General features: G+C 41.9%; 2 protein-coding genes and 1 long non-coding RNA gene across 3 annotated transcripts in view; 2 read left to right on the top strand and 1 right to left on the bottom strand.

Moving 5' to 3' along the window:
• LOC112076062 (caspase b-like) overlaps positions 1-24,654 on the top strand; it is a 119,899-nt gene that overhangs the window by 53,693 nt on the left and 41,552 nt on the right. The window lies entirely within an intron of this gene.
• Positions 10,770-10,987, bottom strand: LOC112076064 (uncharacterized). The gene is made up of 2 exons (XR_002895103.2): positions 10,928-10,987; positions 10,770-10,835 (listed from the first exon to the last, which is right to left on the bottom strand). It is a non-coding gene; the product is annotated as an uncharacterized lncRNA (long non-coding RNA).
• Positions 21,548-22,595, top strand: LOC112076060 (GTPase IMAP family member 7-like). Its single transcript, XM_070441163.1, has one exon. The coding sequence runs from the start codon at positions 21,563-21,565 to the stop codon at positions 22,268-22,270; it is 708 nt and encodes a 235-aa protein (XP_070297264.1). The 5' UTR covers positions 21,548-21,562; the 3' UTR covers positions 22,271-22,595.

The raw sequence follows: 24,654 nt of genomic DNA, 5'->3' as shown, positions 1-24,654 counted from the left end.
TGTGGGAAGTGTTGGATGAGAGCGAGAGGGAAAAGATCAATGGTAGTGGTCGGAGACTTGGAGGGAGTTGCAATGAGATTAGTGGAAGACAGCATTGGTAAAGATGAGGTCAAGCGTATTGCCTGCCTTGGTGAGTAGGGGGGGAAGGTGAGAGGGTGAGGTCAAAAGAGGAGAGGAGTGGAAGAAGGAGGCAGAGAGGAATGAGTCAAAGGTAGACGTGGGGAGGTTAAAAAGTCCAGAACTGGAGAGGTGAGCCATCCTCAGGAAAGGAACTTATCAGGGCGTCAAGCTCATTGATGAACTCTCCAAGAGAACCTGGAGGGCGATAAATGATAAGGATGTTAAGCTTGAAAGGCTGGTAACTGTGACAGCATGGAATTCAAAGGAGGCGATAGACAGATGGGTCAGGGAGAAAGAGAGAATGTCCACTTGGGGAGATGAGGATCCAGTGCCACCACCCCGCTGACCAGAAGCTCTCGGGGTGTGCGAGAACACGTGGGCAGACGAGGAGAGAGCAGTAGGAGTACGAGTGTTATCAGTGTAATCCATGTTTCCGTCAGTGCCAAGAAGTCGACGGACTGGAGGGAAGCATAGGCTGAGATGACATCTCTGCCTTGTTGGCCGCAGATCGGCAGTTCCAGAGGCTGCCTGAGACCTGGAACTCCACGTGGGTCGTGCGCGCTGGGACCACCAGGTTAGAGTAGCAGCGCCACAGCGGTGTGAAGCGTTTGTATGGTCTGTGCAGAGAGGAGAGACAGGGATAGACACATAGTTGACAGGCTACAGAAGAGGGCTACGCTAATGCAAGGAGATTGGAATGACAAGTGGACTACACGTCTCGAATGTTCAGAAAGTTAAGCTTACGTTGCAAAAAATCTTATTGACTAAAATGATATAGTACTGCTGCTGGTGAAATAGGCGGCTAGCAGTGGCTGCGTTGTTACTTTGTTTGAAAGTGTAGCTGGCTAGTAACTCTAACTGGCTAGTAACCTGACAATTACTCTAGACTACACAATTATCTTGGATACAAAGACGGCTATGTAGCCAGCTAAGATCAACAAATCAACTGTTGTACTGTAATGAAATGAAATGTAATACTACCTGTAATACTACCTGTGGAGCAAAGCGGAATGCAACTACTCGCTCCAAACCAAACGGAAGTGCGTACTCGTAGAGGGAGAGGCAATAGAAGTGTTGTTTCTTGTATTATTGTCTTTTGTGTCTTTAGAGGACTGCTTCACCTTAATGTCCCCTTTCCCTTTCTTCTGTCCTTATTTTGTCCCACTTTGTCCCTTCTTTGTCCCTTCTTCTCTTCTGCCAACTAGACACTCCTTGTTAGCTAGCTAGCTTCTTTCAGGAATGTCCCTAGCAACATCTTCAAAGGTAAGTGATTTATTTTATTGCTATTTTGGATTTTTGTGACGCCTGTGCTGGTTTGGAAAATATGTTTATGCTGAATGTATGCGGGCGCTGTCCTCAGACAATCAAATGCTATGCTTTTGCGGTTTGATTACCAAGATTCTAAGCTAAAGAATCATGTATGACACTTGTATTTTGAATGTTTAATATTATGATTTTTGTATTTTAAATTTGTCGCTCTGCAATTTCACCGGATGCTAGCACCAATCCGTAAGAAGTTAAACAGGTCAACATTCACAAGTCCGCAGGGCCAGACGGATTACCAGGATGTGTTCTCAGAGCATGCGCTGACCAACTAGCAAGTGTCTTCACTGACATTTTACAACCTCTCCCTGACTGAGTCTGTAATACCAACATGTTTCAGGCAGACCACCATAGTCCCTGTGCCCAAGAACACTAAGGTGACCTGCCTAAATGACTACCAACCTGTAGCACTCACGTCTGTAACCATGAAGTGATTTGAAAGGCTGGGCTTTTGGTTACCTGAAGGCTCTGTTTACCTCGGCTCCCGTGCTGGCTCATCCGGATCCCTCTTTGGCGTTCATAGTGGAGGTGGACGCGTCCGAGGCTGGGATAGGAACCGTGCTCTCTCAGCGCTCGGGCACGCCACCAAAGCTCTGCCCCTGTGCTTTCTTTTCGAAGAAGCTCAGCCCGGCGGAGCGAAACTATGACGTGGGGGACCGGGAGCTTTTGGCTGTTGTCAAGGCTCTGAAGGCATGGAGACATTGGCATGAGGGTGCTAAACACCCTTTTCATCATTTTCATCTGGACTGACCACCGCAATCTGGAGTACATCCGGACAGCGAGGAGACTGAACCCTCGCCAGGCAAGATGGGCCATGTCCTTTACTTGTTTTGTTTTCACTCTGTCCTACAGACCAGCTTCCCAGAACGCTAAGGCAGACGCACTGTCCCGGATGTATGACACAGAGGAGCGGTCCATGGATTGTCTTGCCTGGTGGCACCGGTGGTGTGGGAGCTGGACGCGGACATCGAACGGGCGTTACGCACAGAGCCCACTCCCCCCCAGTGACCAGCTGGGCGCCTGTACGTTCCGTCTGCTGTCCGCGACCGGTTGATCTATTGGGCCCACACGTCACCCTCTTTTGGTCATCCTGGCATTGGTCGGACGGTGCGTTGCCTTAGTGGGAAGTACTGGTGGTACACCTTGGCCAAGGACGTGAGGGTTTATGTTTCCTCCTGCTCAGTGTGTGCCCAGTGCAAGGCTCCCAGGCACCTGCCCAGAGGGAAGTTACAAACCCTACCCGTTCCACAACGGCAGTGGTCGCACCTGTCGGTGGACTTCCTGATGAATCTTCCTCCCTCACAGGGCAACACCACGATCCTGGTCGTTGTGGATCGGTTTTCTAAGTCCTGYCGTCTCCTCCCTTTGCCCGGTCTCCCTACGGCCCTACGGACTGCGGAGGCCCTGTTCACTCACGTCTTCCGGCACTACGGGGTGCCTGAGGACATAGTCTCTGATCGGGGTCCCCAGTTCACGTCCAGGGTCTGGAGAGCGTTCATGGAACGTCTAGGGGTCTCGGTCAGCCTCACCTCAGGTTTTCACCCCAAGAGTAACGGGCAGGTGGAGAGAGTAAACCAGGATGTGGGTAGGTTTCTGCGGTCATATTGCCAGGACCAGCCGGGGGAGTGGGCGGCGTTCATCCCCTGGGCAAAGATGGCCCAAAACTCACTCCGCCACTCCTCCACTAACCTCTCTCCCTTCCAGTGCGTACTGGGGTATCAGCCGGTTCTGGCACCTTGGCATCAGAGCCAGATCAAAGCTCCTGCGGTGGACGAATAGTTTAAGCGCTCGGAGAAGACCTGGGACGCCGCCCATGTGAACCTGCAACGGGCCGTGAGGCGGCAGAAGGCGAGCGCCGACCGCCACCGCAGTGAGGACTGGGTCTGGCTCTCGACCCGAAACCTGCCCCTCCTGCTGGGAGCTGGGTCCGCGGTTTGTGGGGCTTATTCAATGTCCTGAGGAGACTGAACGAGGTATGCTACAGGTTACAGCTTCCCCCAGATTACCGTATTAATCCCTCGTTCCATGTGTCTCTCCTCAGGCCGGTGCTGGCTGGTCCACTCCAAGATTCTGAGGTACGGGAGGTTCCTCCGCCCCCCTCTGGACATCGAGGGGGCCCCGGCGTATGCTGTTCGAGCCATCCTTGACTCGAGGCGTCGGGCGAGGGGCCTTCAGTACCTCATGGAGTGGGAGGGGTACGGTCCGGAGGAGAGATGCTGGGTGCCGGTGGAGGACGTCTTGGACCCTTCGTTTCTGCGGGTTCCACCGTCTCCATCCGGATCGCCCTGCGCCTCGTCCTCCGGGTCGTCCCCGAGGTCGGTGTCGGCACGCTGCTGGAGCCGCGCGTCAAGGGGGGGGGGTACTGTCACGACTTCCGCCTAAGTCGGTCCCTCTCCTTGTTCGGACGGCGTTCGGTGGTCGACGTCACCGGCCTTCTAGCCATCGCCGATCCACTTTTCATTTTCCATTTGTTTTGTCCTTGTCTTACACACCTGGTTTCNTACGGTCCGGAGGAGAGATGCTGGGTGCCGGTGGAGGACGTCTTGGACCCTTCGTTTCTGCGGGTTCCACCGTCTCCATCCGGATCGCCCTGCGCCTCGTCCTCCGGGTCGTCCCCGAGGTCGGTGTCGGCACGCTGCTGGAGCCGCGCGTCAAGGGGGGGGGGTACTGTCACGACTTCCGCCTAAGTCGGTCCCTCTCCTTGTTCGGACGGCGTTCGGTGGTCGACGTCACCGGCCTTCTAGCCATCGCCGATCCACTTTTCATTTTCCATTTGTTTTGTCCTTGTCTTACACACCTGGTTTCAATTCCCCAATTAACCCTCTGTTCCCCCATGTTTGTTTGTGAGTAGTTGTTATTATGTAATACGGTCCGTTATTGTGGGCTCGCATCTTTGTATTGTATTTGTCTATTTTGAGTAAATTACGTTTATTACTCATATCTGCTGTCCTGCGCCTGACTCCTCTACACCAGCTACACACAGGCTTGATTACAGGTCATGACTCACATCAACACCTTTATCCCAGAAACCCTAGACCCACTCCAATTTGCATACCGCCACAACAGATCCACAGATGATGCAATCTATTTTGCACTCCACTGCCCTTTCTTACCTGGACAAAAGGAACACCTACGTGAGAAGGCTTTTCATTGACTACAGCATTCAATACCATAGTCCCCTCAAATGTCATCACTAAGCTAAGGACCCTGGGACTAAACACCTCCCTCTGCAACTGGATCCTGGACTTCCTGAAATGCCGCCCCCAGGTGGTAAGGGTAGGTAACAACACATCCACCACGCTGATCCTCAACACGGGAGCCCCTCAACTGCTCGGCCTCAGACCGCAAGGCACTACAGAGGGTAGTGCGTGCAGCCCAGTACATCACTGGGGCCAAGCTTCCTGCCACCCAGGACCTGTATACCAGGCAGTGTCAGAGGAAGGCCCTAAAAATGGTCAGACTCCAGCCACCCTAGTCATAGACTGTTCTCTCTGCTACCGCACGGCAAGCGGTACCGGAGTGCCAAGTCTAGGTCTAAAAGGCTTCTTAACAGCTTCTACCCCCAAGCCATTAGACTCCTGAACAGCTAATCAAATGGCTACACCTGTTGTATTCGGCGCATGTGACAAATAAAATGTTATTTGATTTGAACTCTAGCTGTCTGAAGTGTTGTCGTGGAATATAACTAAATGTACGTTTTTTTGTCAATGTTTGGCTAGCTAACTATGTCAGCGTCTTTAATGGTACCTAGCTAAAGTTAGCTAGCTACCCTTAACTAGCTTAGTCTGACACTTATTCTGGACAGTCTCTGACATTGTTTCACTCGTTAGCTAAGTTAGCTGGCTAGCTAAGTTACCATAGCTAGATTTGACTTATTCTCCATCTGGGTTCATTTAACTAAGCTAATTGACAGGCTTATTTCCTGCTTTTATGGTGATTGATTGAGTTAGCTAGCGTTACTGTACCAGTTTTCAACGGTTTCTGACAGTGGCAGCTTTAGTCTGACTTGTGAATTTGAGCAGGATGGGTGCAAATTCTGTTAGCTAGATAACGCTTACCTTAATTTTGATGTATCCAATTTAGTTTAGCTAGCTACAGTAGCTATGTTTCTAACATTTCTTTATTGCTGTACTTAAATGCAGAGGTCAAGGTTAATAAACTGACAGCTTTGGAAAGATACGCAGAATGAGTGGAACCTTGGCCTCTTTGATTCCAAAGTTTGAGGGTAAGTAAAACTGAGAAATTCCTCTTTGAGAGTGGACAGAGCGTTTGGGGGGGGGCGGGGACAATCCTGAGTCAATAGACGGAAGATATACTAAATACAGTTACAGAAACCAGTACAGTATGGAACAAAGTCTGTTCATTTGAAGCCCTGTGTGAAACACCTACGTTCTTCCATATTGTCATCGTAACCACTAGTACAACCTTAATGGAAACTTCGAAGACTTAACTTCACCAGAACGTCTTAAAAACCATGCCGCCACTTTGGGACAAGATAAGTGAAGGTGGAAAGTTTACATACACCTTAGCCAAATACGTTTAACTCAGTTTTTCACAATTCCTGACATTTTAATCCCAGTAAAAATTCCCTGTCTTAGGTCAGTTCGGATCACCACTTTATTTTAAGAATGTGAAATGTTCAGAATAATAGTAGAGAGAATGATTTCTTTCAGCTTTTATTCTTTCATCACATTCCCAGTGGGTCAGAAGTTTACATACACTCAATTAGTATTTGGTAGCATTGCCTTTAAATTGTTTAACTTGGGTCAAAAGTTGTGGGTAGCCTTCCACAAGCTTCCCACAATAAGTTGGGTAAATTTTGGCCCATTCCTCTTGACAGAGCTGGTGTAACTGAGTGTAACTGAGTCAGGTTTGTAGGCCTCCTTGCTCGCACTTGCTTTTTCAGTTCTGACCACAAAATTTCTATAGGATTGAGGTCAAGGCTTTGTGATGGCCACTCCAATACCTTGATTTTGTTGTCCGTAAGCCATTTTTACACAACTTTGTAAGTATGCTTGGGGTCATTGTCCATTTGGAAGACCTTGAGATGTTGCTTCAATATATCCACATCATTTTCCTGCCTCATGATGCCATCTATTTTGTGAAGCGCACCAGTCCCTCCTGCAGCAAAGCACCCCCACAACATGATGTTGCCACCCCCATCAGACCAGAGGACATTTCTCCAAAAAGTACAATATTTGTTCCCATGTGCAGTTGCAAACCGTAGTCTGGCTTTTTGATGGTGGTTTTGGAGGTGTGGCTTCTTCCTTGCTGAGCGGCCTTTCAAGTTATGTCGATATAGGATTTGTTTTACTGTGGATATAGTTTTGTACCTGTTACCTCCAGCATCTTCACAAGGTCCTTGTTCTGTTGTTCTGGGATTGATTTGCACTTTTCGAACCAAAATATGTTAATCTCTAAGAGACAGAACGCGTCTCCTTCCTGAGCGGTATGATGGAGGCGTGGTCCCATGGTGTTTATACTTGCGTACTATTGTTTGTACAGATGAACGTGGTACCTTCAGGCGTTAGGAAATTGCTCCCAAGGAAGAAACCAGACTTGTGGAGGTCTACAATTTTTTTCCTGTGGTCTTGGCTGATTTCTTTTGATTTTCCCATGATGTCAAGCAAAGAGGCACTGAGTTTGAAGGTAGTCCTTGAAATACATCCACAGGCCTTGAAATACATCCACATCCACCTCCAATTGACTCAAACGATGTCAATTTGCCTATCGGAAGCTTCGAAAGCCATGACATCATATTCTGGAATTTTCCAAGCTGTTTAAAGGCACAGTCAACTTGTGTATGTTAACTTCTGACCCAATGGAATTGTGATACAGTGAATTATAAGTTAAATAATCTGTCTGTAAACAATTGTTGGAAAAATTACTTGTGTCATGTGTAACAGTATTGCTTCCGTCCCTCTCCTCGCCCCTACCTGGACTCGAGCCAGGGACCCTCTGCACACACCAGCAACTGACACCCACGAATCATCTTTACCCAAGGGGAACCACTACTTAAAGGTCTCAGAGCAAGTGACGTCACCGATTGAAACGCTATTAGCGCGTACCACCGCTAACTAGCTAGCCATTTCACATCGGTTACACATGTACAAAGTAGATGTCCTAACCGACTTGCCAAAACTATAGTTTGTTCACAAGAAATGTGTGCAGCGGTTGAAAAACTAGTTTTAATGACTCCAACCTAAGTGTATGTAAACTTCCAACTTCAACTTTATGTACCTCCATCACTCCAGCATCCCTGCACGTTCTACATATGGTATTGGAACTGAACCTGTATACAGTATGCTTACTTACTTATTGTGTTTTTCATATTTCTTCTTCTCGTGTGTTTTTTCTAGTATTGCATTATTATTGATTATTGCATTGTTGGGTTTTGAGTTTGAAAGAAAAGCATTTCACTGTACTTGTGCATGTGACATTAAAACGTTGAACTATTATAAGAAACATGCTGGGTCGTTTTCACAGATTTATATTTCCTTACAACCGGTCAAACTGATGTCATTTGGACATTTTGTACAGCAAATCTTTCCAGTTTTTATTTTATTTTTAGTTACTGCTTTTTCTCCCGTGTCCATAAACGTATTTCTCTTCGAAAGAAGCAGAGATGACAGAGAACTTTACCGATGTCAATTAGATTGAAGTATTCATTTTGTCGATATATGACATTATTATGGTGAGCAGGGGTTTATTTAATCTTCTAGGGAAACATATAAGCCTATTGACAGAAGACAAGCTGCATGTATCTAATTATTGACAATTTGACTAACAAATACCCTACCAAAATGTCGGAAATGATAAGCAGAAACATATCCTACAGGCATTTTCTATATTAGCGAGTTATAATCGGGTGCAGGACTCAGATTTTCCCTTTATCACATATAGTCGGGAGGTTGCAGATGAGTTATTAGCAATTGCTGGCGGGTACGGGTGAACAAGCAGCTGACCCGCGCACCACTAATGCATATTGTCATAACAGATTTTAACATGATTAAATTACACCAAGATAATTATTTGTATACATATCGATAGTTTATTTTTATGCTCAACGTTACAAAGGTTTACTACATTAAATTATGAGTTTTTTTAAACAGTTAAATCCAAAATTCTATTTACTTATGTAACAAATCAAGCTGATTACTGTGTGACTAACACAGCATAAGTCAAAAAGCAGTCATTGTCATTAGAAAACACAACATATTTTTCTGATCCACTCCACAGAAGGTAACGTTGGGCTATTGTTTGAGTATATGCAGTTACATTCTTGTAGTCCATCATAAGGAAATAAACCCCATTTGAATAATAACAGTAATAATAATTAATTCATTTTAAATGGCACTTTTCATTATGCACAGAATCTCAAAGTCGCAAAAACAAAACCAAAAAACAACAACATTTGTTTGTGATCTGACAGGTTATCTGACAGATTCTTAAAACAACAGTGAATAAAGTCACAAAAATGTTCTAACCATTTTGGATCAAATAAGTATCCATAAATATACATTACTGACAAATGTAACAAAACGGAAACCTTAAACTACACAAATGCAGTCACTCATATTCAGTAACTGGAAAGTTAAAAAAAATATGTTTATGCCATTCAAATGACAAGACAGTATACAAATGTAGGGTCTTAATTTTAGCCAGTTTGTAACAGCACGAAAATAATCCTGCAGCAACAGGAAATGTGAATTATTATGTGGATTTTAATTAATGGACACTTTTGTTGGGATTAATACATTTTCGTACAGGAAAATCAAGTATGACATTACAAAGTGGAAATGATAAACTTTTAAAACCTCAAATCCATTACACGTTTAAAATATTCCTGCATTGCACGACTGATGACACAATAATGTGACTTAAACAATCAAATGTATTTATTTACAAAGCCCTTTTTACATCAGCAGATGTCACAAAGTGACAGAAACCCAGGCTAAAACCGCAAAAAGTAAGCAATGCAGTGCAATATGTACTGAGCATTTCTGTTTTAACCATATTCACTGTTATGTCCCCAGTGCACCTAACCCAATCATTTGGTAACATTAATTCAGTTTTGTCTCTGGGATCTAAGTTAACTCACTGTGCACCTATGACCTTTATTTTTCCCCCCCCAGTCCTTTAAGTCACGAGACATTTGATCATTGGGCAGAAACTGGAATATCTTCTCCATCAGCTCCATCACCTGCTGGTAGTCTTTTTTTGTGTTTTTGAACACATGTCTGCTCCCACAGCAATTTACTATTTCTTTCAGTTGAGTGTCAGCCTGATTGATGAACGTGTCAATGTTCATATCTTTGAGGTCCTCTCCACGAGTAAAGAGGACACATGTTCTCTCTCTAATACTACCCAAGGCATCTTCCAATTTTCCAAAGATCTCTCGTTCACCCTCTGCGAATCGGCCAATCTGAAACACCAGTAAGTACACACTCAACCCTGTCTGACAGCTCTTTATGCAATCCTCAACGTCTTTGCTTGGTTGATTAAGATCATCCTCAAAGAAATCTGGGGTATCAATGACCCTAACCTCTGTCCCTCCTATCTTCATATTTTCTACCTGACACTTTTTTGTAACTGATACCGAGCTTGCGCGTGATGGGAAACATTTTTTTCTCAGGATTGTGTTTCCACTTGTGCTCTTTCCAGTTCCTGTCTGTCCCAGTAGCACAATGTTCAAAATGTTGCTGGGATCGCTTTCATGGTTTATTTTACCTGGTGAAACAATAATAGCAGCAATCGAGTTAGACAGTGTTTCATCCACCTTCAATATACCTTGCCTTTCAAAGAGTTTCCTGATGCTCTTAATTTGATTCAGGTTTTATCATTGGTGAGGGACAATAGGCCTACATATTTCAAACGTAAGAGCAGGATATTACTTATAATTTATTTTAAAAAATGTTAGCCCGAATGTGATTCAAATGGGTGCAAGGATATTCAACTAAATTATGTTCTCTTTATACTGATGTAAAAAAAAAACAGCAGAATGTGCATGAGGTAAACTAGCCAAATGTTTAAAAGCATAGTGTATTTTGTATTGCATAGCGCAAGGAGTTCTACAGTCTGGCTAGTGGCTTGATATAAAGAATCACGCAATGCAGGCTAGTATTGCTTGTGGTATAGCTATCACTCATTGAGTAAATTCCAAGGGAGGGGCTCCCGAGTGGCGCAGCGGTCTAAGGCACTGTATCTCAGCGCTAGAGGCGTTGGCCCAGCGTCGTCCGGGTTAGGGTTTGACCGAGGTAGGCCGTCATTGTAAATGCGAATTTGTTCTTAACTGATTTGCCTAGTTAAATAAAGGTTTAAAAAAATTACCAGTCTTTGAGTTTCCAGATCCGCTAGCCGGCCCATCCTGAGAGCCGCCAGGATCACTGGACCTAAAGTATACAACCATCACAAATAATAGGTTTCAGTGCCTTTGACAATGTTAGAAAATAAATTAAATGTATTTAATGTAATTTGGTCTTACCGGTGGGTTTTTGATTGGTCCCCGAATTTTGTTCCAGGATAACCATCATAGTCAATAGACCTAAGTACACCATAACAAATATACAATAGCTTTTAGTGACTTTGACAATATTAGAAAATATATAAAATGTAATGAATTTCTTTAATCTTACATCTTTTGGGCCTTTCTCTTTTCCGACAGTGTTTCCTTTCTTTTTAGTACAACACCTTCACTGTATTTTTCGTAGGTGTACTTGAAGAACTTACGGTCCATTGGTAACTTTTTGTGCAGATCATTAGAATTGTTCAAGACTTTCAGGGCATATTTCATGTTTTGATTGTAATAACTTGCCAGTGGAACGGTGTCACCCCCGTGTGGTAACACAACTATGATGTTTTCTGTAATATTTTCTCCAAAGATATCTCGTAAGTGTTCAACTTGCTGTTTAACCTCCTCTGATGTATCATGCCTATCTTGAATCACAAGCAGGGCTATATGAGGGCCGGGGTGTGAAAGTGCCATACAGTCGATAATTTGCTGGTCTGGATTATTGCCTTCTCCAAACATGTCTGGGGTGTTGATTGCAGCATATAATTCATTCTCTCTCAGCTCACTTAGTTCCGTATCATGGGTAAAACCATCTCTATCGGTTTTCTGTAGGATTAGATTTCCTATTGAACTCTTTGAAGCTCCTTTCTTTCCAAACAGAACGATGGTTAATTTTCCCCCATAACCTAGTTAAAACAACAATAACAGTCTTAGATCTTTCTGTAGGATGTGTTGCATTAGTAATGTGATACCATTGCAAGGACACACAATTGAGTTGAGTCTAAGAACATTACCAAACAGTATTCCAGAATATATTTAAACCATATCGAGCAACATTTTCCTTCTGCTACACACATTTCACAGTAGAGCAAACACCAGTAAAATCCTGTTTTCCTCCTGTCTTACTCCAGAAAAAAATTACTATTCTTGCACTGGTGTTTTCCAACTGTACCTCTGTTTTTTCAGCCTTAAAATAAATATCTAACAATGTACACAACACAATCCGTAGTGACGCAGCGACTGTACAGTTCTGGGCAATAAATAGGTGTTTTATCAAAAAGCTTTGTAGGCATATAATTACAACTATATATTTGAAACTTTGCGAGGATAAAAAAATTGTACAGTTGTGACCTCAACTGTGCAGAGACCCGTGTACAGTTTTTAAATGAGGAAAATGTCGCCCATATGTCCAAATTGTTAAGATCCTTATTAAAGCAGTGTCTGATGTTCTTTGTTATTTTCTCAATACGTTCTTCAAACTAAATGTTGTTAAATCAATCACATAAAACATTAGAAACATGAACAAATTATGAGAGAAAAAAATCTACATTTCACATCTCTTTATGAAAAGTAAAATAGTAACTTATGATGGTTGATGATTTTAGAATGTTGCACTTACCTGTCATTTTCCTCTTCTCGTTTTGCAGCAATTGCCACGGGATGACAAAACCTTCAACACGTCTCTGCAAATCTGAAAGGAATGTTTTGCATCTTAATTATATACTGAATTATTTAGAGGTATGGTCAGTTGTGTGGGCGGTTCTAATGGAGTTTGTAAATAAAACATAGGAAAGTTGCACCTTTCCACTTCATTCATTTTCATCTGTATTAAGACAAGATGGGTTGTTGCAGCTCTATCCCTGAAGGTGAGAATTACATTATTAAACTTTTTTGCAATGAGGTGAAGTTAGCTTTATATTAGCCTAGGCAGCTAATAGTGCAGATCTAGCGCCCATGCACTATATTCTATGCTTGACGTTCATTCCCGGTATTCAGTAATATACTCGTGTCCCCTGTGCACCGGCTCGTACATAATGCTGAATGGCTCCTCCATTCATGCTGAAAAGGCATACTTTTCCTCATTAACTAACTTTAATGGCGAGAAGGTGGGGGAAAAAACGGGGAAAATGTGCCTACTTTCTTCATGAAACGGCATTATCCACCACAATTTAGGATGTTTCACACAATGTTCTGCAACATCCTAAATTGTCAGAAAATTGTGTTTCATTAACAGTATTGCTATTGGTTCAGGGACCTCACCAGTCCAATCCATTGCATATGTTATTATTTTTTCTTAATTGTGGGGGGGGGTTCTATTTTCAATACATTTAATGTAATTATATGTATAAAATACTTGCTTCAAACTTCAATAGCTTCCACCCCATATCACTTTCATGAATGCAACTGCTATCGGTTCATGGACCTTGTCTGTAGAATCTATGCCAATTATGTTTGCATTTTTTGAATTTGGCTATTAAAAAAAGTATATATTTTAATTGAATTGACGTGAAAAATTAAAAGTTGAATAGCTTCGACCCCATATTACTTTTATTAACACAACCAACTGATATTGGTTCAGGGACCTCACCTGTCCAATCCATATGAATTACTTTAGTATTTTTTTACTTTGACTATTTTGTTTATACATTTTCATTGAATTTACATGAGAAGTACGTTCTTAAAACTTCAATAGCTTCCACCCCATGTCACTTGCACGAATACAACCAACTGTTATTGGTTCAGGGACATGTCTGTACAATCTAAGGCAATTACTTTTGTAGTTTTTGACTTTAGCTCTTTTCTATGAAATGTATTGAATTATATGTCCCAAAAAATACTTCCTTAAATCTACAATACCTTCCACCTCATACGACTTTCATGAATACAACCAACTGCGGTTGGTTCAGGGAACTTGTCTGTACAATCTAAGGCAATTAATTTGTTATTTGTTGATTTTGGATATTTTATTTGAATTTAAATGGCCTTTACATTAAAAAATAAACTTCCTTAAAACGTCATAGCTTCCACCCCACATGACCTGCATTAATACAGCCAACTGTTATTGATCCAGGGACCTCTTCCCTCCAATCTATGACATTTGCTTTTTGTATTTTTTTTAACTCTGTTTATTTTCTATTAATTTCAATTTACTTTACATAAGGAAATATTTCCTTAACTTCAATAGCTTCCACCCCATATTACTTTAATGAATACAACTAACTGCTATTGAATCAGGGACCGTGTACGTACGGAAATTACTTCACGTATTTTTTTTACTTTCGCCGTTTTCAATTAATTCAGACTGACTTTAAATAAAAGATAGTTCATTAAAACGTAAATTACTTCCACCACATGACTTTTATGAAAGAAAAAAAGCTGTAAACTTCAGTGGGTAACCATTTGGATATCTAAAGAGGAGAAGCCAGTTTTTCAGACTGCGCCGTATATGCCACTCCACAGAGGATTATCTCGAAAAAGCAGCGGAGATGCGCATTAGGTTTCTAAGAAGAGGCTATTCGCCACAATGTGTGGATGAAGCTCTCAATTTGGCATTGGGGAAAACACGAGATGAACTGCTACAAAAAAAGACCCGCTAAAGCTAAAGAACACTCTGTAATGTTCACAACCACATATACTTTGAACTCGCGAAAAGTGGGAGATGCGGTCAAAAAACACTGGCGGACCCAGTTTTTACCGGCTGAATTTAAAAATCCACCACTTATTGTGTATAGGAGAGGTTGCAATTACGCGATAAACTGGTCCATACCAACTGCCAGCCACAAAATAAAATCAGCCAGGTTTTTTTACGCCCTCTTCCAAATAGTAGCTATAAATGCAGAGTATGCTCACAGTGCAACAATATGATGAAATATGAATATTTCTGCCACCCACATATAGGAAAACGGTTCCAAATAAATGACATTATTACGTGCTCCACCACCCATGTTATTTACATTATTAAATGTCCATGTGGGCTCTGCTATGTCAGCCCAGCCTCACATTCAATTCGCGCATATATGTACAAAATGTATTTCAGCAGATTTCGTGCGTTTCTGTGCATTTTTTGGTGTTTTGGGGTGCTTCAATTCGTTTGAAAATACACGAATTTCTGTGCTACTTAATTTGTGCGAAAATACACGAATTTCTGTGCTACTTAATTCGTGCGAAAAGACACGAATTTAATCAGTAGGCGACACACAAGCCGTTGCAACAACCATAGACGCGATCGTCTGTATTTATATATTTTACGTTATGAATATATAGATATTTTGTCTTTTTTTTAACCATATAACCATAAGAGGTTATATATATATTGTCTTTATTTAATCCCTATTAAAACATTGTGGTTTTATGCCTATATGTACTGTTTTCGATTTTTCTGAACAGACTTCAGTATAGAATGAATCATGCAATGCATGATGGCTAATGGTGTTTTATTCGGTTGTAGTTCCATGTATTTCTTAAAAAACAAACGTGTAAACCATTTTTTATTGAACCAGCATGGTAACTGAAAATACAATTTTTTTTCGTATAACATTTGGGAAACGTATGCAGTCATTGTAGTCTTACATTTTGTTGGCCAACCAAAATTACCAAACGTTAACCCGTAATAAGGCTAGGGTGGCTGAGTGTAAATACATGGCTCTGAGTGTAGCACCTTTTCACTAGAAACGTTCTTGTTGTTCAAATTACCGTCAGTGCGAAATAGCTAGAAACCTTTCCGTATTTCCACTTGGCTGCACCTACTGTTACGATAACGATAAATCAAGTGCATACCTGCGTCGACCTGTGTGCGAGCAGCAAAACACCGGAAAGCTTCTAGCCTACCGGAAAGTTACAAGAAGAACAAGAATAGTTACCTCATCCGGTCATGTGACACTCTGGATGCCCCTAAAAGCAATTTCAACCGTTTTGAAAAATGACGCCTGTAACCCCAAAAAAATACCAGGTGCATGAAAAGTTTGGACTTAGAATATTTTTGAAAACCTCCATAATCACTCAGGCCATTGACTCGAGAAGAAAAAACATAAAATATTTTCCAGAAGAAAAGATATTTTTTGAAAACCTCCATAAATCACTCAGGCCAGCACCCATTGATTTGGGGCGGTAGTATAGCGCTCCCAGAGCGGGTATGGAAGTCTGGATCCCCCCTAAAAGCATTTAAGGCTCTGTGTGTCTTTAAGCACCATACTTTTTCACTCCGTGTGTGTGTGTGTTGTGTGTGTGTGTGGTGTGTGTGTGTGTGTGTGTGTGTGTGTGTGTGTTGTGTGTGTGTGTGTGAGAGAGCTTTTCTTTGACATCTGTTTAGCGAAATTACTGATTTACAGTTCATGTGAGGGTTGACCGATTCACACATTTAAAGTTTTGGAAAGATCTGACTTTTTTAAACCTTCGAAACAGCAACCATGACCATTTTAAAGGCACTTCCGATTGGCACAGGAAGCTATAAGTAAATACATATCTGATCGGGTATGCTTTTACAGAATCCTGAGTTTTAAGTCTATACGTTAAGAACTGACTGATTTACACAGGGTTGAATGCCACTATATATCACAAACTGCTGGTTGGGTATGGCAAAAACACTTTTAGGGTGATTTTATCACTTCGCGGTTGCTCCAGGAAGCTTAGAATCAACACAGGTAGACCTCATAGTGGCTTGATGGATTGTCTTGAAGACAGGTTCATAAGACATTCATAACCCACATAGGCTTCAGGTTGAATTTAGGGGTGCAAGCAATGTGTTCCTATGGGGTGAGATGTCATTGTAAACTGTTTGATGTAAACACCTTCTTTTAACTGTTAAGGTTAATGCCACACGGTCAAGGTTAGGCTTGCACAGAGACATTAGGAACGTTCCTGAGGTCAAATTGTGCTTCTAAACCTTAACAGTTCTCTCCTGTCTCCAAAAGCAAGACTTGAAATGTAGGTCAAGGTCATCTTCTTGTCACTGTCGCTGCGCTCAGACCGAGCAAGCTACGGTCAGCGGGCATCTCGTTGAACTCGGCACGGCTATGGTGATGTCATTTTTAGTGGTGATTTCAGAATGCTATTTTGGTGGTTTTTCACTGTTGAAACATATTGCAAATGCACAAAAGTCAACTAGCAAGTCAGTGTCCATCAGCCAATTAGATATTTTCAGACACCAAACTGATACCATCTGACTCCAAACTCACTTTTTTCCAACTCGTTTAGAAGCCAACTATCACATATTTCAGAGCAGGCCCTAAATTCACAGCGCCTTCCATTTAAACCATAATAAAACAAATATAGGTTAGTTATGTTCTAGCTGCGGGTCCAGTTTTCACATTATGTTTAGCCCTATGTGAGGCGACCTCGAATCCCAAGTTCGGCTCGATAGTCATTCGGTGCCGAGCAAACCTTAATTGGTGCTGAAATTCCACTTTTTTCCATGCCTTGCTACGGGGTCCTTGAATGAGCTATCGACAGAAATGTCGGGGTCCGTCTCATGGGCCGAGCCGGTTTCAATGCACCTAGTCTTGCAACTCTGGGACTTTTCTAATGTCACCATTTTGTAATGCTCAAATGAATTGAAGTCAATGCAAATGCACCGAGGCTTTTTATCGGTCCGAGAACCTTCTAGAGCCACATAACTCACCGTGCTTAATCGACCTGAGCTCTAGAACAGGTTTGTAAAGTTTCAGAACTCTAGGTCTGACGGTTCTTTAAAAGTTTAACAAAAGTAACTATTACAGGCACTGTCTGCCTCTAAGCCCTCAGTGTGTCACTCCATCCTTCTGTGTGGGTGTGTAAATTTCCTTGAAATCTGATGGGATGAATGACTGATTTACAGTTCATGAGGGTTCCTATTCACATATATTAAGTTTTGGAAAAGATTATACTTTTTAACCCTTCGAAACAGCCTTTGACACCAATTATGGCACTTCCGGTTGGCACAGGAAGCTGAAAGTAAACACATATCCTCATTGGAGTGGTTTTTACAGAATCATGAGTTTTAAAGTCTATACGTAAGAACTCACTGATTACATAGGGTTGAATGCACTATTTCTCTCAAACTGCAGGTTGGGTATGGCAAACACTTTTAGGGTATTTAACCACTTCCGGTTGCTCCAGGAAGCTTAGAATCGACACCAGGTAGACCTCAAGTGGCCTGATGGATTGTCATTGAAGACAGGTTCATAAGCATTATTAACCCACATAGGCCTTCAGGTTGAATTTAGGGGAGCAGGCATGTCTCCTATGGGGAGACATGTCATCGTAATACGTTTGATGTAAACACCTTCTTTAACTATTAAGGTTATGCCACACGAGTATTCTATGTTGAGGCTTGCACAGATCGGAGGACCTAAGAACGTTCCTAGAGTTCAAATTGTGCTTCTAACCTTAACGGTTCTCTCTCTCTGTCTCCCAAAAGCAAAAGAATATGAATTGAGTCAAAGGTCATTTGGTCCTTCTTCTTGTCCCTGTCGCTGCACTCAGACCGAGCTAGCTACGTCAAGCGGGGCATCTTGTTGAACTCGCACGGCCTGGAGATAATGGCAATGCCATTGCAGGCTTTGGTGCTCTTAAGCACCGTACTTTTTCATCCATCCTTTTATCCCCTTTTTTTGTGGTATCAATCGCTAGTAATTACTATCTTGTTCATCACTACAACTCCCGTATGGGCTCAGGAGAGACGAAGGTCGAAAGCAACGCTCCTCCGAAGCACAACCCAACCAGCCGCACTGCTCTTAACACAGCACGCCTCCAACCCGGAAGCCAGCCGCACCAATGTGTCGGAGGAAACACCGTGCACATGGCCCCCTTGGCTACGCGCACTCCCCCGCCCGCCACAGGAGTCGCTGAGCCGCATGAGACAAGATATCCCTACGCCAAACCCTCCCTAACCCGGACGACGCTAGCCAACGGACCTCCCGGTCGCGCCGGCTGCGCAGAGCCTGGCGCAAACCCAGAGACTCTGGTGGCGCAGCTAGCACTGCGATGCAGTGCCCTAGACCACTGCGCCAACCGGGAGCAGATCTGACCTTTTTAACCCTTCGAAACTGACCCTATGGCACCATTTGAAGTACTTCCGGTTGACATAGAAAGCTGAAAGTGAACACATATCCTCCTTGGGTAGCTCTTATAATGTTGAGGTTAAGTCTTTATGTTAAGAACTGACTTATTTACAGAGGGTAAATGAGTGGTGTTTATTCATAAAATCACATAAAATCACAGAATTCTGGCAGAGCTTCGAGACCACTTAAAAAATGTTCGTCTGAACACACTGCAACTGATCTGTAACTTTTTTTTTTTAACTCCTTTTGTGAACATGACCAATTGTCAATGTACGATTTCTCTTAAGTTACGATAGATAAATGGCTGGTTCTTTTTTCCTAACACCGTATGCTTATGTACTTTGACGTGAAGCGTCAAATTAGCACCCTACTTTGCGTTTTCTGACCTTTAATCCCAGAAAAATGGCCATAACTCAAAAAGCGTTGAGGCCTCGACGCCATCTTGTTCGGGGCCAACTGTCCATTACGTCTTCGAAATATTTTCWGTTTAGGAGAAAAGGCCACATGCATTTGCAATGTGCTTGTGCATTTGCAATATTATTTATTTTCCCTCTGGTGGGAATTTCCGAGACTGCGGAAAAATGACCAAAATTTGTTCTTTTAATAAAACGGAAACCGAACGTCAGAGAGATTTAGTTTGATGACTTCCTGAAAGATCTCTCCCCCGCGCACGGCCCGACGCCGTCCACGAATTTTAGAAACGTTGCAGGACGTCTAGTAAGGGACCTTACATTTGCAATGTGGCGTTTCTCACTAACCATATGGCGAGTGCTAAAATGTTCCCTTAAGGTATGGAAAGGCCTTGGAAAGGCCATAAGTGTAAGCCAACATAATTCATTATTTTACATTCACATGTAATACATGCATTATGAAGAAAATGGTGTAATTTAGGCTCCACGAAATATGAAATGGGTTATGAAGAAAATCGTGTATGGTTGCCTACATGACAAAAAGGCGTTCTGATTACAAGTGCACCAGTATCCAAAGTATTAAGCGAAATCAAGTACAGAAAACAGCATTGGCATTAATAAAACAATATTTCCCACGAATTAAGTCGCACTTAAATGTGCGTCTTTTCTCCAAAATTCTGTTCAGCAAGTCTAAAACAGTACATATAGGCATACAACGACACATTTTAAAACATGGTTAAACAAAGACAACATTTCTGTATATTCATKACGTTGAATTAGCCATTAAGAAGAACAAAAATGAAATACAAATTATCGCGTCTACATGGTTGTTGCAACGGCTTGTGTCGCCTACTGGTTAAATTCGTGTCTTTTCGCACGAATTAAGTAGCACAGAAAATCGTGTATTTTCGCACAAATTAAGTAGCACAGAAATTCGTGTATTTTCAAACGAATTCAAGCACCCCAAAACACCCCAAAAATGCACAAAAACGCACGAAATCTGCTGAAATACATTTTGTACATATATGCGCGAATTGAATGTGAGACTGTGTTGGCTATGTAGGTAAAACCTCGTTCTCTCAAACAGAGAATCAGTGAACATAAAAATTAAATCAGGAGAAACGACAGGGATTATCCAGTCGCAGTACATTTTAATGACCTAAAGCATGACATTTCTACCTTTAGATTTTGTGGCATAGAGAAAGTTAAGATATCAGACAGGGGAGGTGATATTAATAACACTGAGTAAATGAGAATGTTTTTGGATTTTCACCCTCCAGACATTATTTCCTAAAAGTTTATATGATGAAATGCCTATCTATGTTATGTTGTGAGTTTGAACCCTGAATTTTGCCCCTATTTCAGATTACTCTGACGTTTTTTTTTTACACTGTACCCAATGATTTATGAAAACTTGCTTGGTAGGTCTATGTCCTCATTGTGGTTTTACAGACGCGTTTAATGCGTCTTATTTACACACTTTATTCGAATATTTATGAAATGCATATTGTTATATTGTTATAGGGGCGGCAGGGTTGCCTAGTGGTTAGAGCGTTGGGCTAGTAACCGAAAGGTTGCAAGTTCGAATCCTTGAGCTGACAAGCGACAAATCTGTCGTTCTGCTCCTGAACAAGGCAGCTAACCCCCACAGTACCTAAGCTGTCATTGGAAATAAGAAATTGTTCTAAACTGACTTGCCCAGTTGAATAAAGGTAAAATATTTGGTAGCACATTTGTTTTTCCTTCGCCTCCTTCGCCTCGCCTTTCGATGCGTGGAACGGATGTGGGCTAATTAAAAAAACTCACAAAAGCTCTGGCTAAGGCCATGAGGCCGATATGTAAGCTTATTAAAGGTCAGTGATACTATCAAGAGCAGTGTGCGGTTTCCTTTTTTCCCACCGATATCTAAAGAGGGTCATAGGTACTCCTGCCTTTTATCCCGCTTCATTGAATTGAATGAGAGAGCTCCAGAGCCCCAGAGTTTTGCTCTCTGCACGTTTGGAGAGCAAAAGAGAAGAGGAGAGCAACACTTTAGCTATATTTCACATCCCAAAATTCAACACCGAATTGCAAAAACAAGCAGTGCAATTTGTTCACTATCGTCAGCTGATTCAGAATGTCATTTATATAATTCCTGCACGTTCTGTTGAAAAGGTATTGATGAGAAAAGTCAGAAAATTTAAAAAAAGAAAAAAAGAAAGCTAACTATACTGTAGCTTTTTTGCAGTTGTTTCTTTAGTTTCACACAGGAAATATTGTTGAGTGTATGAATCCAATTTCTTCCAGCACAAGAAGAAGGATGTTTAGCAGGACATTTGTTTTCACTGAATAGGTCACTAAGCATTAATTCTTTATTTTCAGGTCCTGACCTGAGAATTGTGATGATTGGGAAAACTGGAGTGGGGAAAAGTGCTGTTGGAAACACCATTTTGGGCAAAAACATATTCAAATCTCATCCCAGCGCTAACTCTGTGACTGGGACTTGTGAAAAGCATCAACTTCAAGAGAGTCATAGGTGGATTCATGTGGTGGATACACCAGGGATTTTAGATACAGGCAAAAAAGCTGCAGATATCAAAAACGAGATAGTGAAGTGTATTCAGGTTTCAACCCCTGGTCCTCACGTCTTCCTGCTGGTGATCCAGGTGGGCAGATTCACCAAAGAGGAGCAGAATTCGATCGAGGCCCTGGAGGAAATCTTTGGACCAGAGGCCTCCAATCACATGATTGTACTGTTTACTCGTGGGGATGAACTTCAGGGTCAAACAATACAAGAGTATGTACGCAGCGGTCATCCAAAGCTTCAAGAAGTGATTCAACGATGTGGCAACAGATTCCATGTTTTCAACAACAAAGATGGGAATAGAAGTCAAGTTGTTGAGCTGATCAAGAAGATTGATTATATGGTGGCAGGAAATGGAGGAAAGCACTTCACTGAGAAAATGTATCAGGAGGCAGAGGGAATGATTAACCAGCAAAATATGGCAAGGGATTTGGCAGAGGTCCAAACATACAAATTTACATTCCTTGCTGAATTGCTGCAGAGAGTCATTGAATTTCAACAAATACTTGATTTCGAAGATGACTAATAATTAAGCATAGCTGTGGCTATTTCCTCCCTCCAGGAACACAATCTGTGACTACTACCACTGATGTGAATTATGATATCTTTACCATTTAGCTTACGGTAGTATAACATAATATAGTACTTGAGTAGGAAATCTCTCCTTCTCTAATCAACATTTTTCTTTATTATTTGAGATGAACATTAGTTAAAATGTCATGCTATGTATTACAATTCAGAATGTTGTGAATACAATATGAAGAGAAGGGTGAAAATGAACTGTGGTATGACATGCTGATTGAAGTCTAAGCTTACGGTAACACTCAAATGAAGTCATGGTGGTATGAAATTCAAGCATAATCTAACTAAAAAATATATGTATTTTTGTAAAGAGATTGTTTGTTTATTGTTTCACCTAATCAGATACACTGTCATGAACATGCCATATTGGTTAATAATAAGTGAATACTGAACAAAAATATGAAAGTAACATGCAACAATTTCAACGATTTTACACAGTTACAGTTCATATAAGGAAATCAGTCAATTGAAATAAATTCATTAGGCCCTAATCTATGGATTTCACATGACTGGGCAGGGGCACAGTACTCCACTTACATAAATTACTGATGATTGGTTGAAAGAAATTGATAGTAAGAAGATTGTGGTAGCTGTACTGTTAGTTTTCAGAGCAGCCTTTATTATTGACCATAACCTGTTGTTGAGAACTTATGTTTTATGGCTTTTCAACCTCTGCCATATCGTGAATTCAGAGCTATCTATCTAATAGAACTCAGACTCTTTAATGGAAGCCTCATTAATGTCAAAATTGCAGGATGTGGTGTACCGCAGGGCATCTTTCTAAGCCCTCTACTCTTTTCTGTTTTTACCAATGACCTGCCACTGGTATTAACACAAAGCCTGTGTGTCCATGTATGCTAATGATTCAACCATATACGTGTCAGCAACCACAGCTAATGAAGTCACTGAAACCCTTAACAAGGAGTTGCAGTCAGTTTTGGAATGGTTGGCCAGTAATAAACTGGTCTCTGAATCTAAGAGCATTATATTTGGTACAAATCATTCCCTACGTTCTAGACCTCACCTCAGCTGAATCTGGTAATGAATGGTGTGGCTGTTGAACAAGTTGAAGAGACTAAATTACTTATTGTTACCTTAGATTGTAAACTCTCATCGTTAAAACATATAGATTAATTGGTTGGGGAGGGATCTGTCCATAGTAAAGATATATTTTTTTGACACCACACTCCAAAAGCAAGGCTTTAATTTTGTCTTATTTTGATTATTGTCCAGCCATGTGATCAAGTGCTGCAAAAAAAGACCCAGTTAAGCTGTAGTTTCCCAGAACAGCACGTCTTGCTCTTCATTGTAATCAAAGGGATAATATAAATACTATGGATGCCAGTCTCTCTTTGCTAATAGTTGATGAGAGTGACTGCATCAAGAAACATTAATGTGTTGAAAATTCAAAATGGTTTGCATAGTCAACTTACACACAGCTCTGACACACACACCCCACCTGACGTGATGAGAGAATGTATACAAGGTACATTTTGCTCTCATGCAACAGACATCAAGATTTACATGGCGCCAAATATCTGTCTCTAGTTCATTTACTGCTTGCTTATATAGGAATACTAATGGAACATAGACACTAGGTCCTTTCCTTAAATAAAGTGGAGATTGGGTCTCCCTGGCACCCACAGACAAGCACACAGACACTAATCATAGAATGGAATGTTGTCTTGTCACCAAGCCGTCACAAATCTACTGTCAACGTTAAATCTCAGAGGCTTCTCTCTCTTCACACAGACACATGTGTAACGTCCTGACCAGAGTTATTATGTGTTTTGCTTGTTTAGTGTTGGTCAGGACGTGAGCTGGGTGGGAATTCTATGTTGTGTGTCTAGTTTGTCTGTTTCTGTGTCCAGCCTAATATGGTTCTCAATCAGAGGCAGCTGGTAATCGTTGTCCCTGATTGAGAATCATATATAGGAGGCTTGTTTTGTGTTGGGATTTTGTGCGTGATTGTTTCCTGTCTCTGTGTTTGTATTCTGCACCAGATAGGACTGTCTCGGCTTTCACGTTTGTTATTTTGTTATTTGTTAATGTTCACAGTTTATATTATTATTAAACATGTTGAACAATAACCGCGCTGCATTTTGGTCCTCTCCTTCATCCCAGGAAGAAAGCCGTTACAGAACCACCCACCAAACCCGGACCAAGCAGCGTGGAAACGGGCAGCAGCAACAGCAGCAGTGGTACAAGGAGGAATGGACATGGGAGGAGATTCTAGACGGAGAAGGACCCTGGGTAGAGCCAGAGGAGTGTCGCCGCCCCAAAGCGGAGCTAGAGGCATCAAAAGCGGAGAGGCGGCATTATGAGGCG

Source organism: Salvelinus sp. IW2-2015, unplaced genomic scaffold (genome assembly GCF_002910315.2).
Source record: "Salvelinus sp. IW2-2015 unplaced genomic scaffold, ASM291031v2 Un_scaffold3541, whole genome shotgun sequence".
Lineage (NCBI taxonomy): Eukaryota > Metazoa > Chordata > Actinopteri > Salmoniformes > Salmonidae > Salvelinus > Salvelinus sp. IW2-2015.
The sequence above is the reverse complement of the archived record's forward strand: the minus strand, read 5'-3'. Positions and strand labels throughout refer to the sequence as shown.

What these genes read in the sequence shown, in the direction of transcription:
- LOC112076060 (XM_070441163.1), top strand. Translation starts at nt 21,563, where the DNA reads ATGATTGGGAAAACTGGAGTGGGGAAAAGTGCTGTTGGAAACACCATT.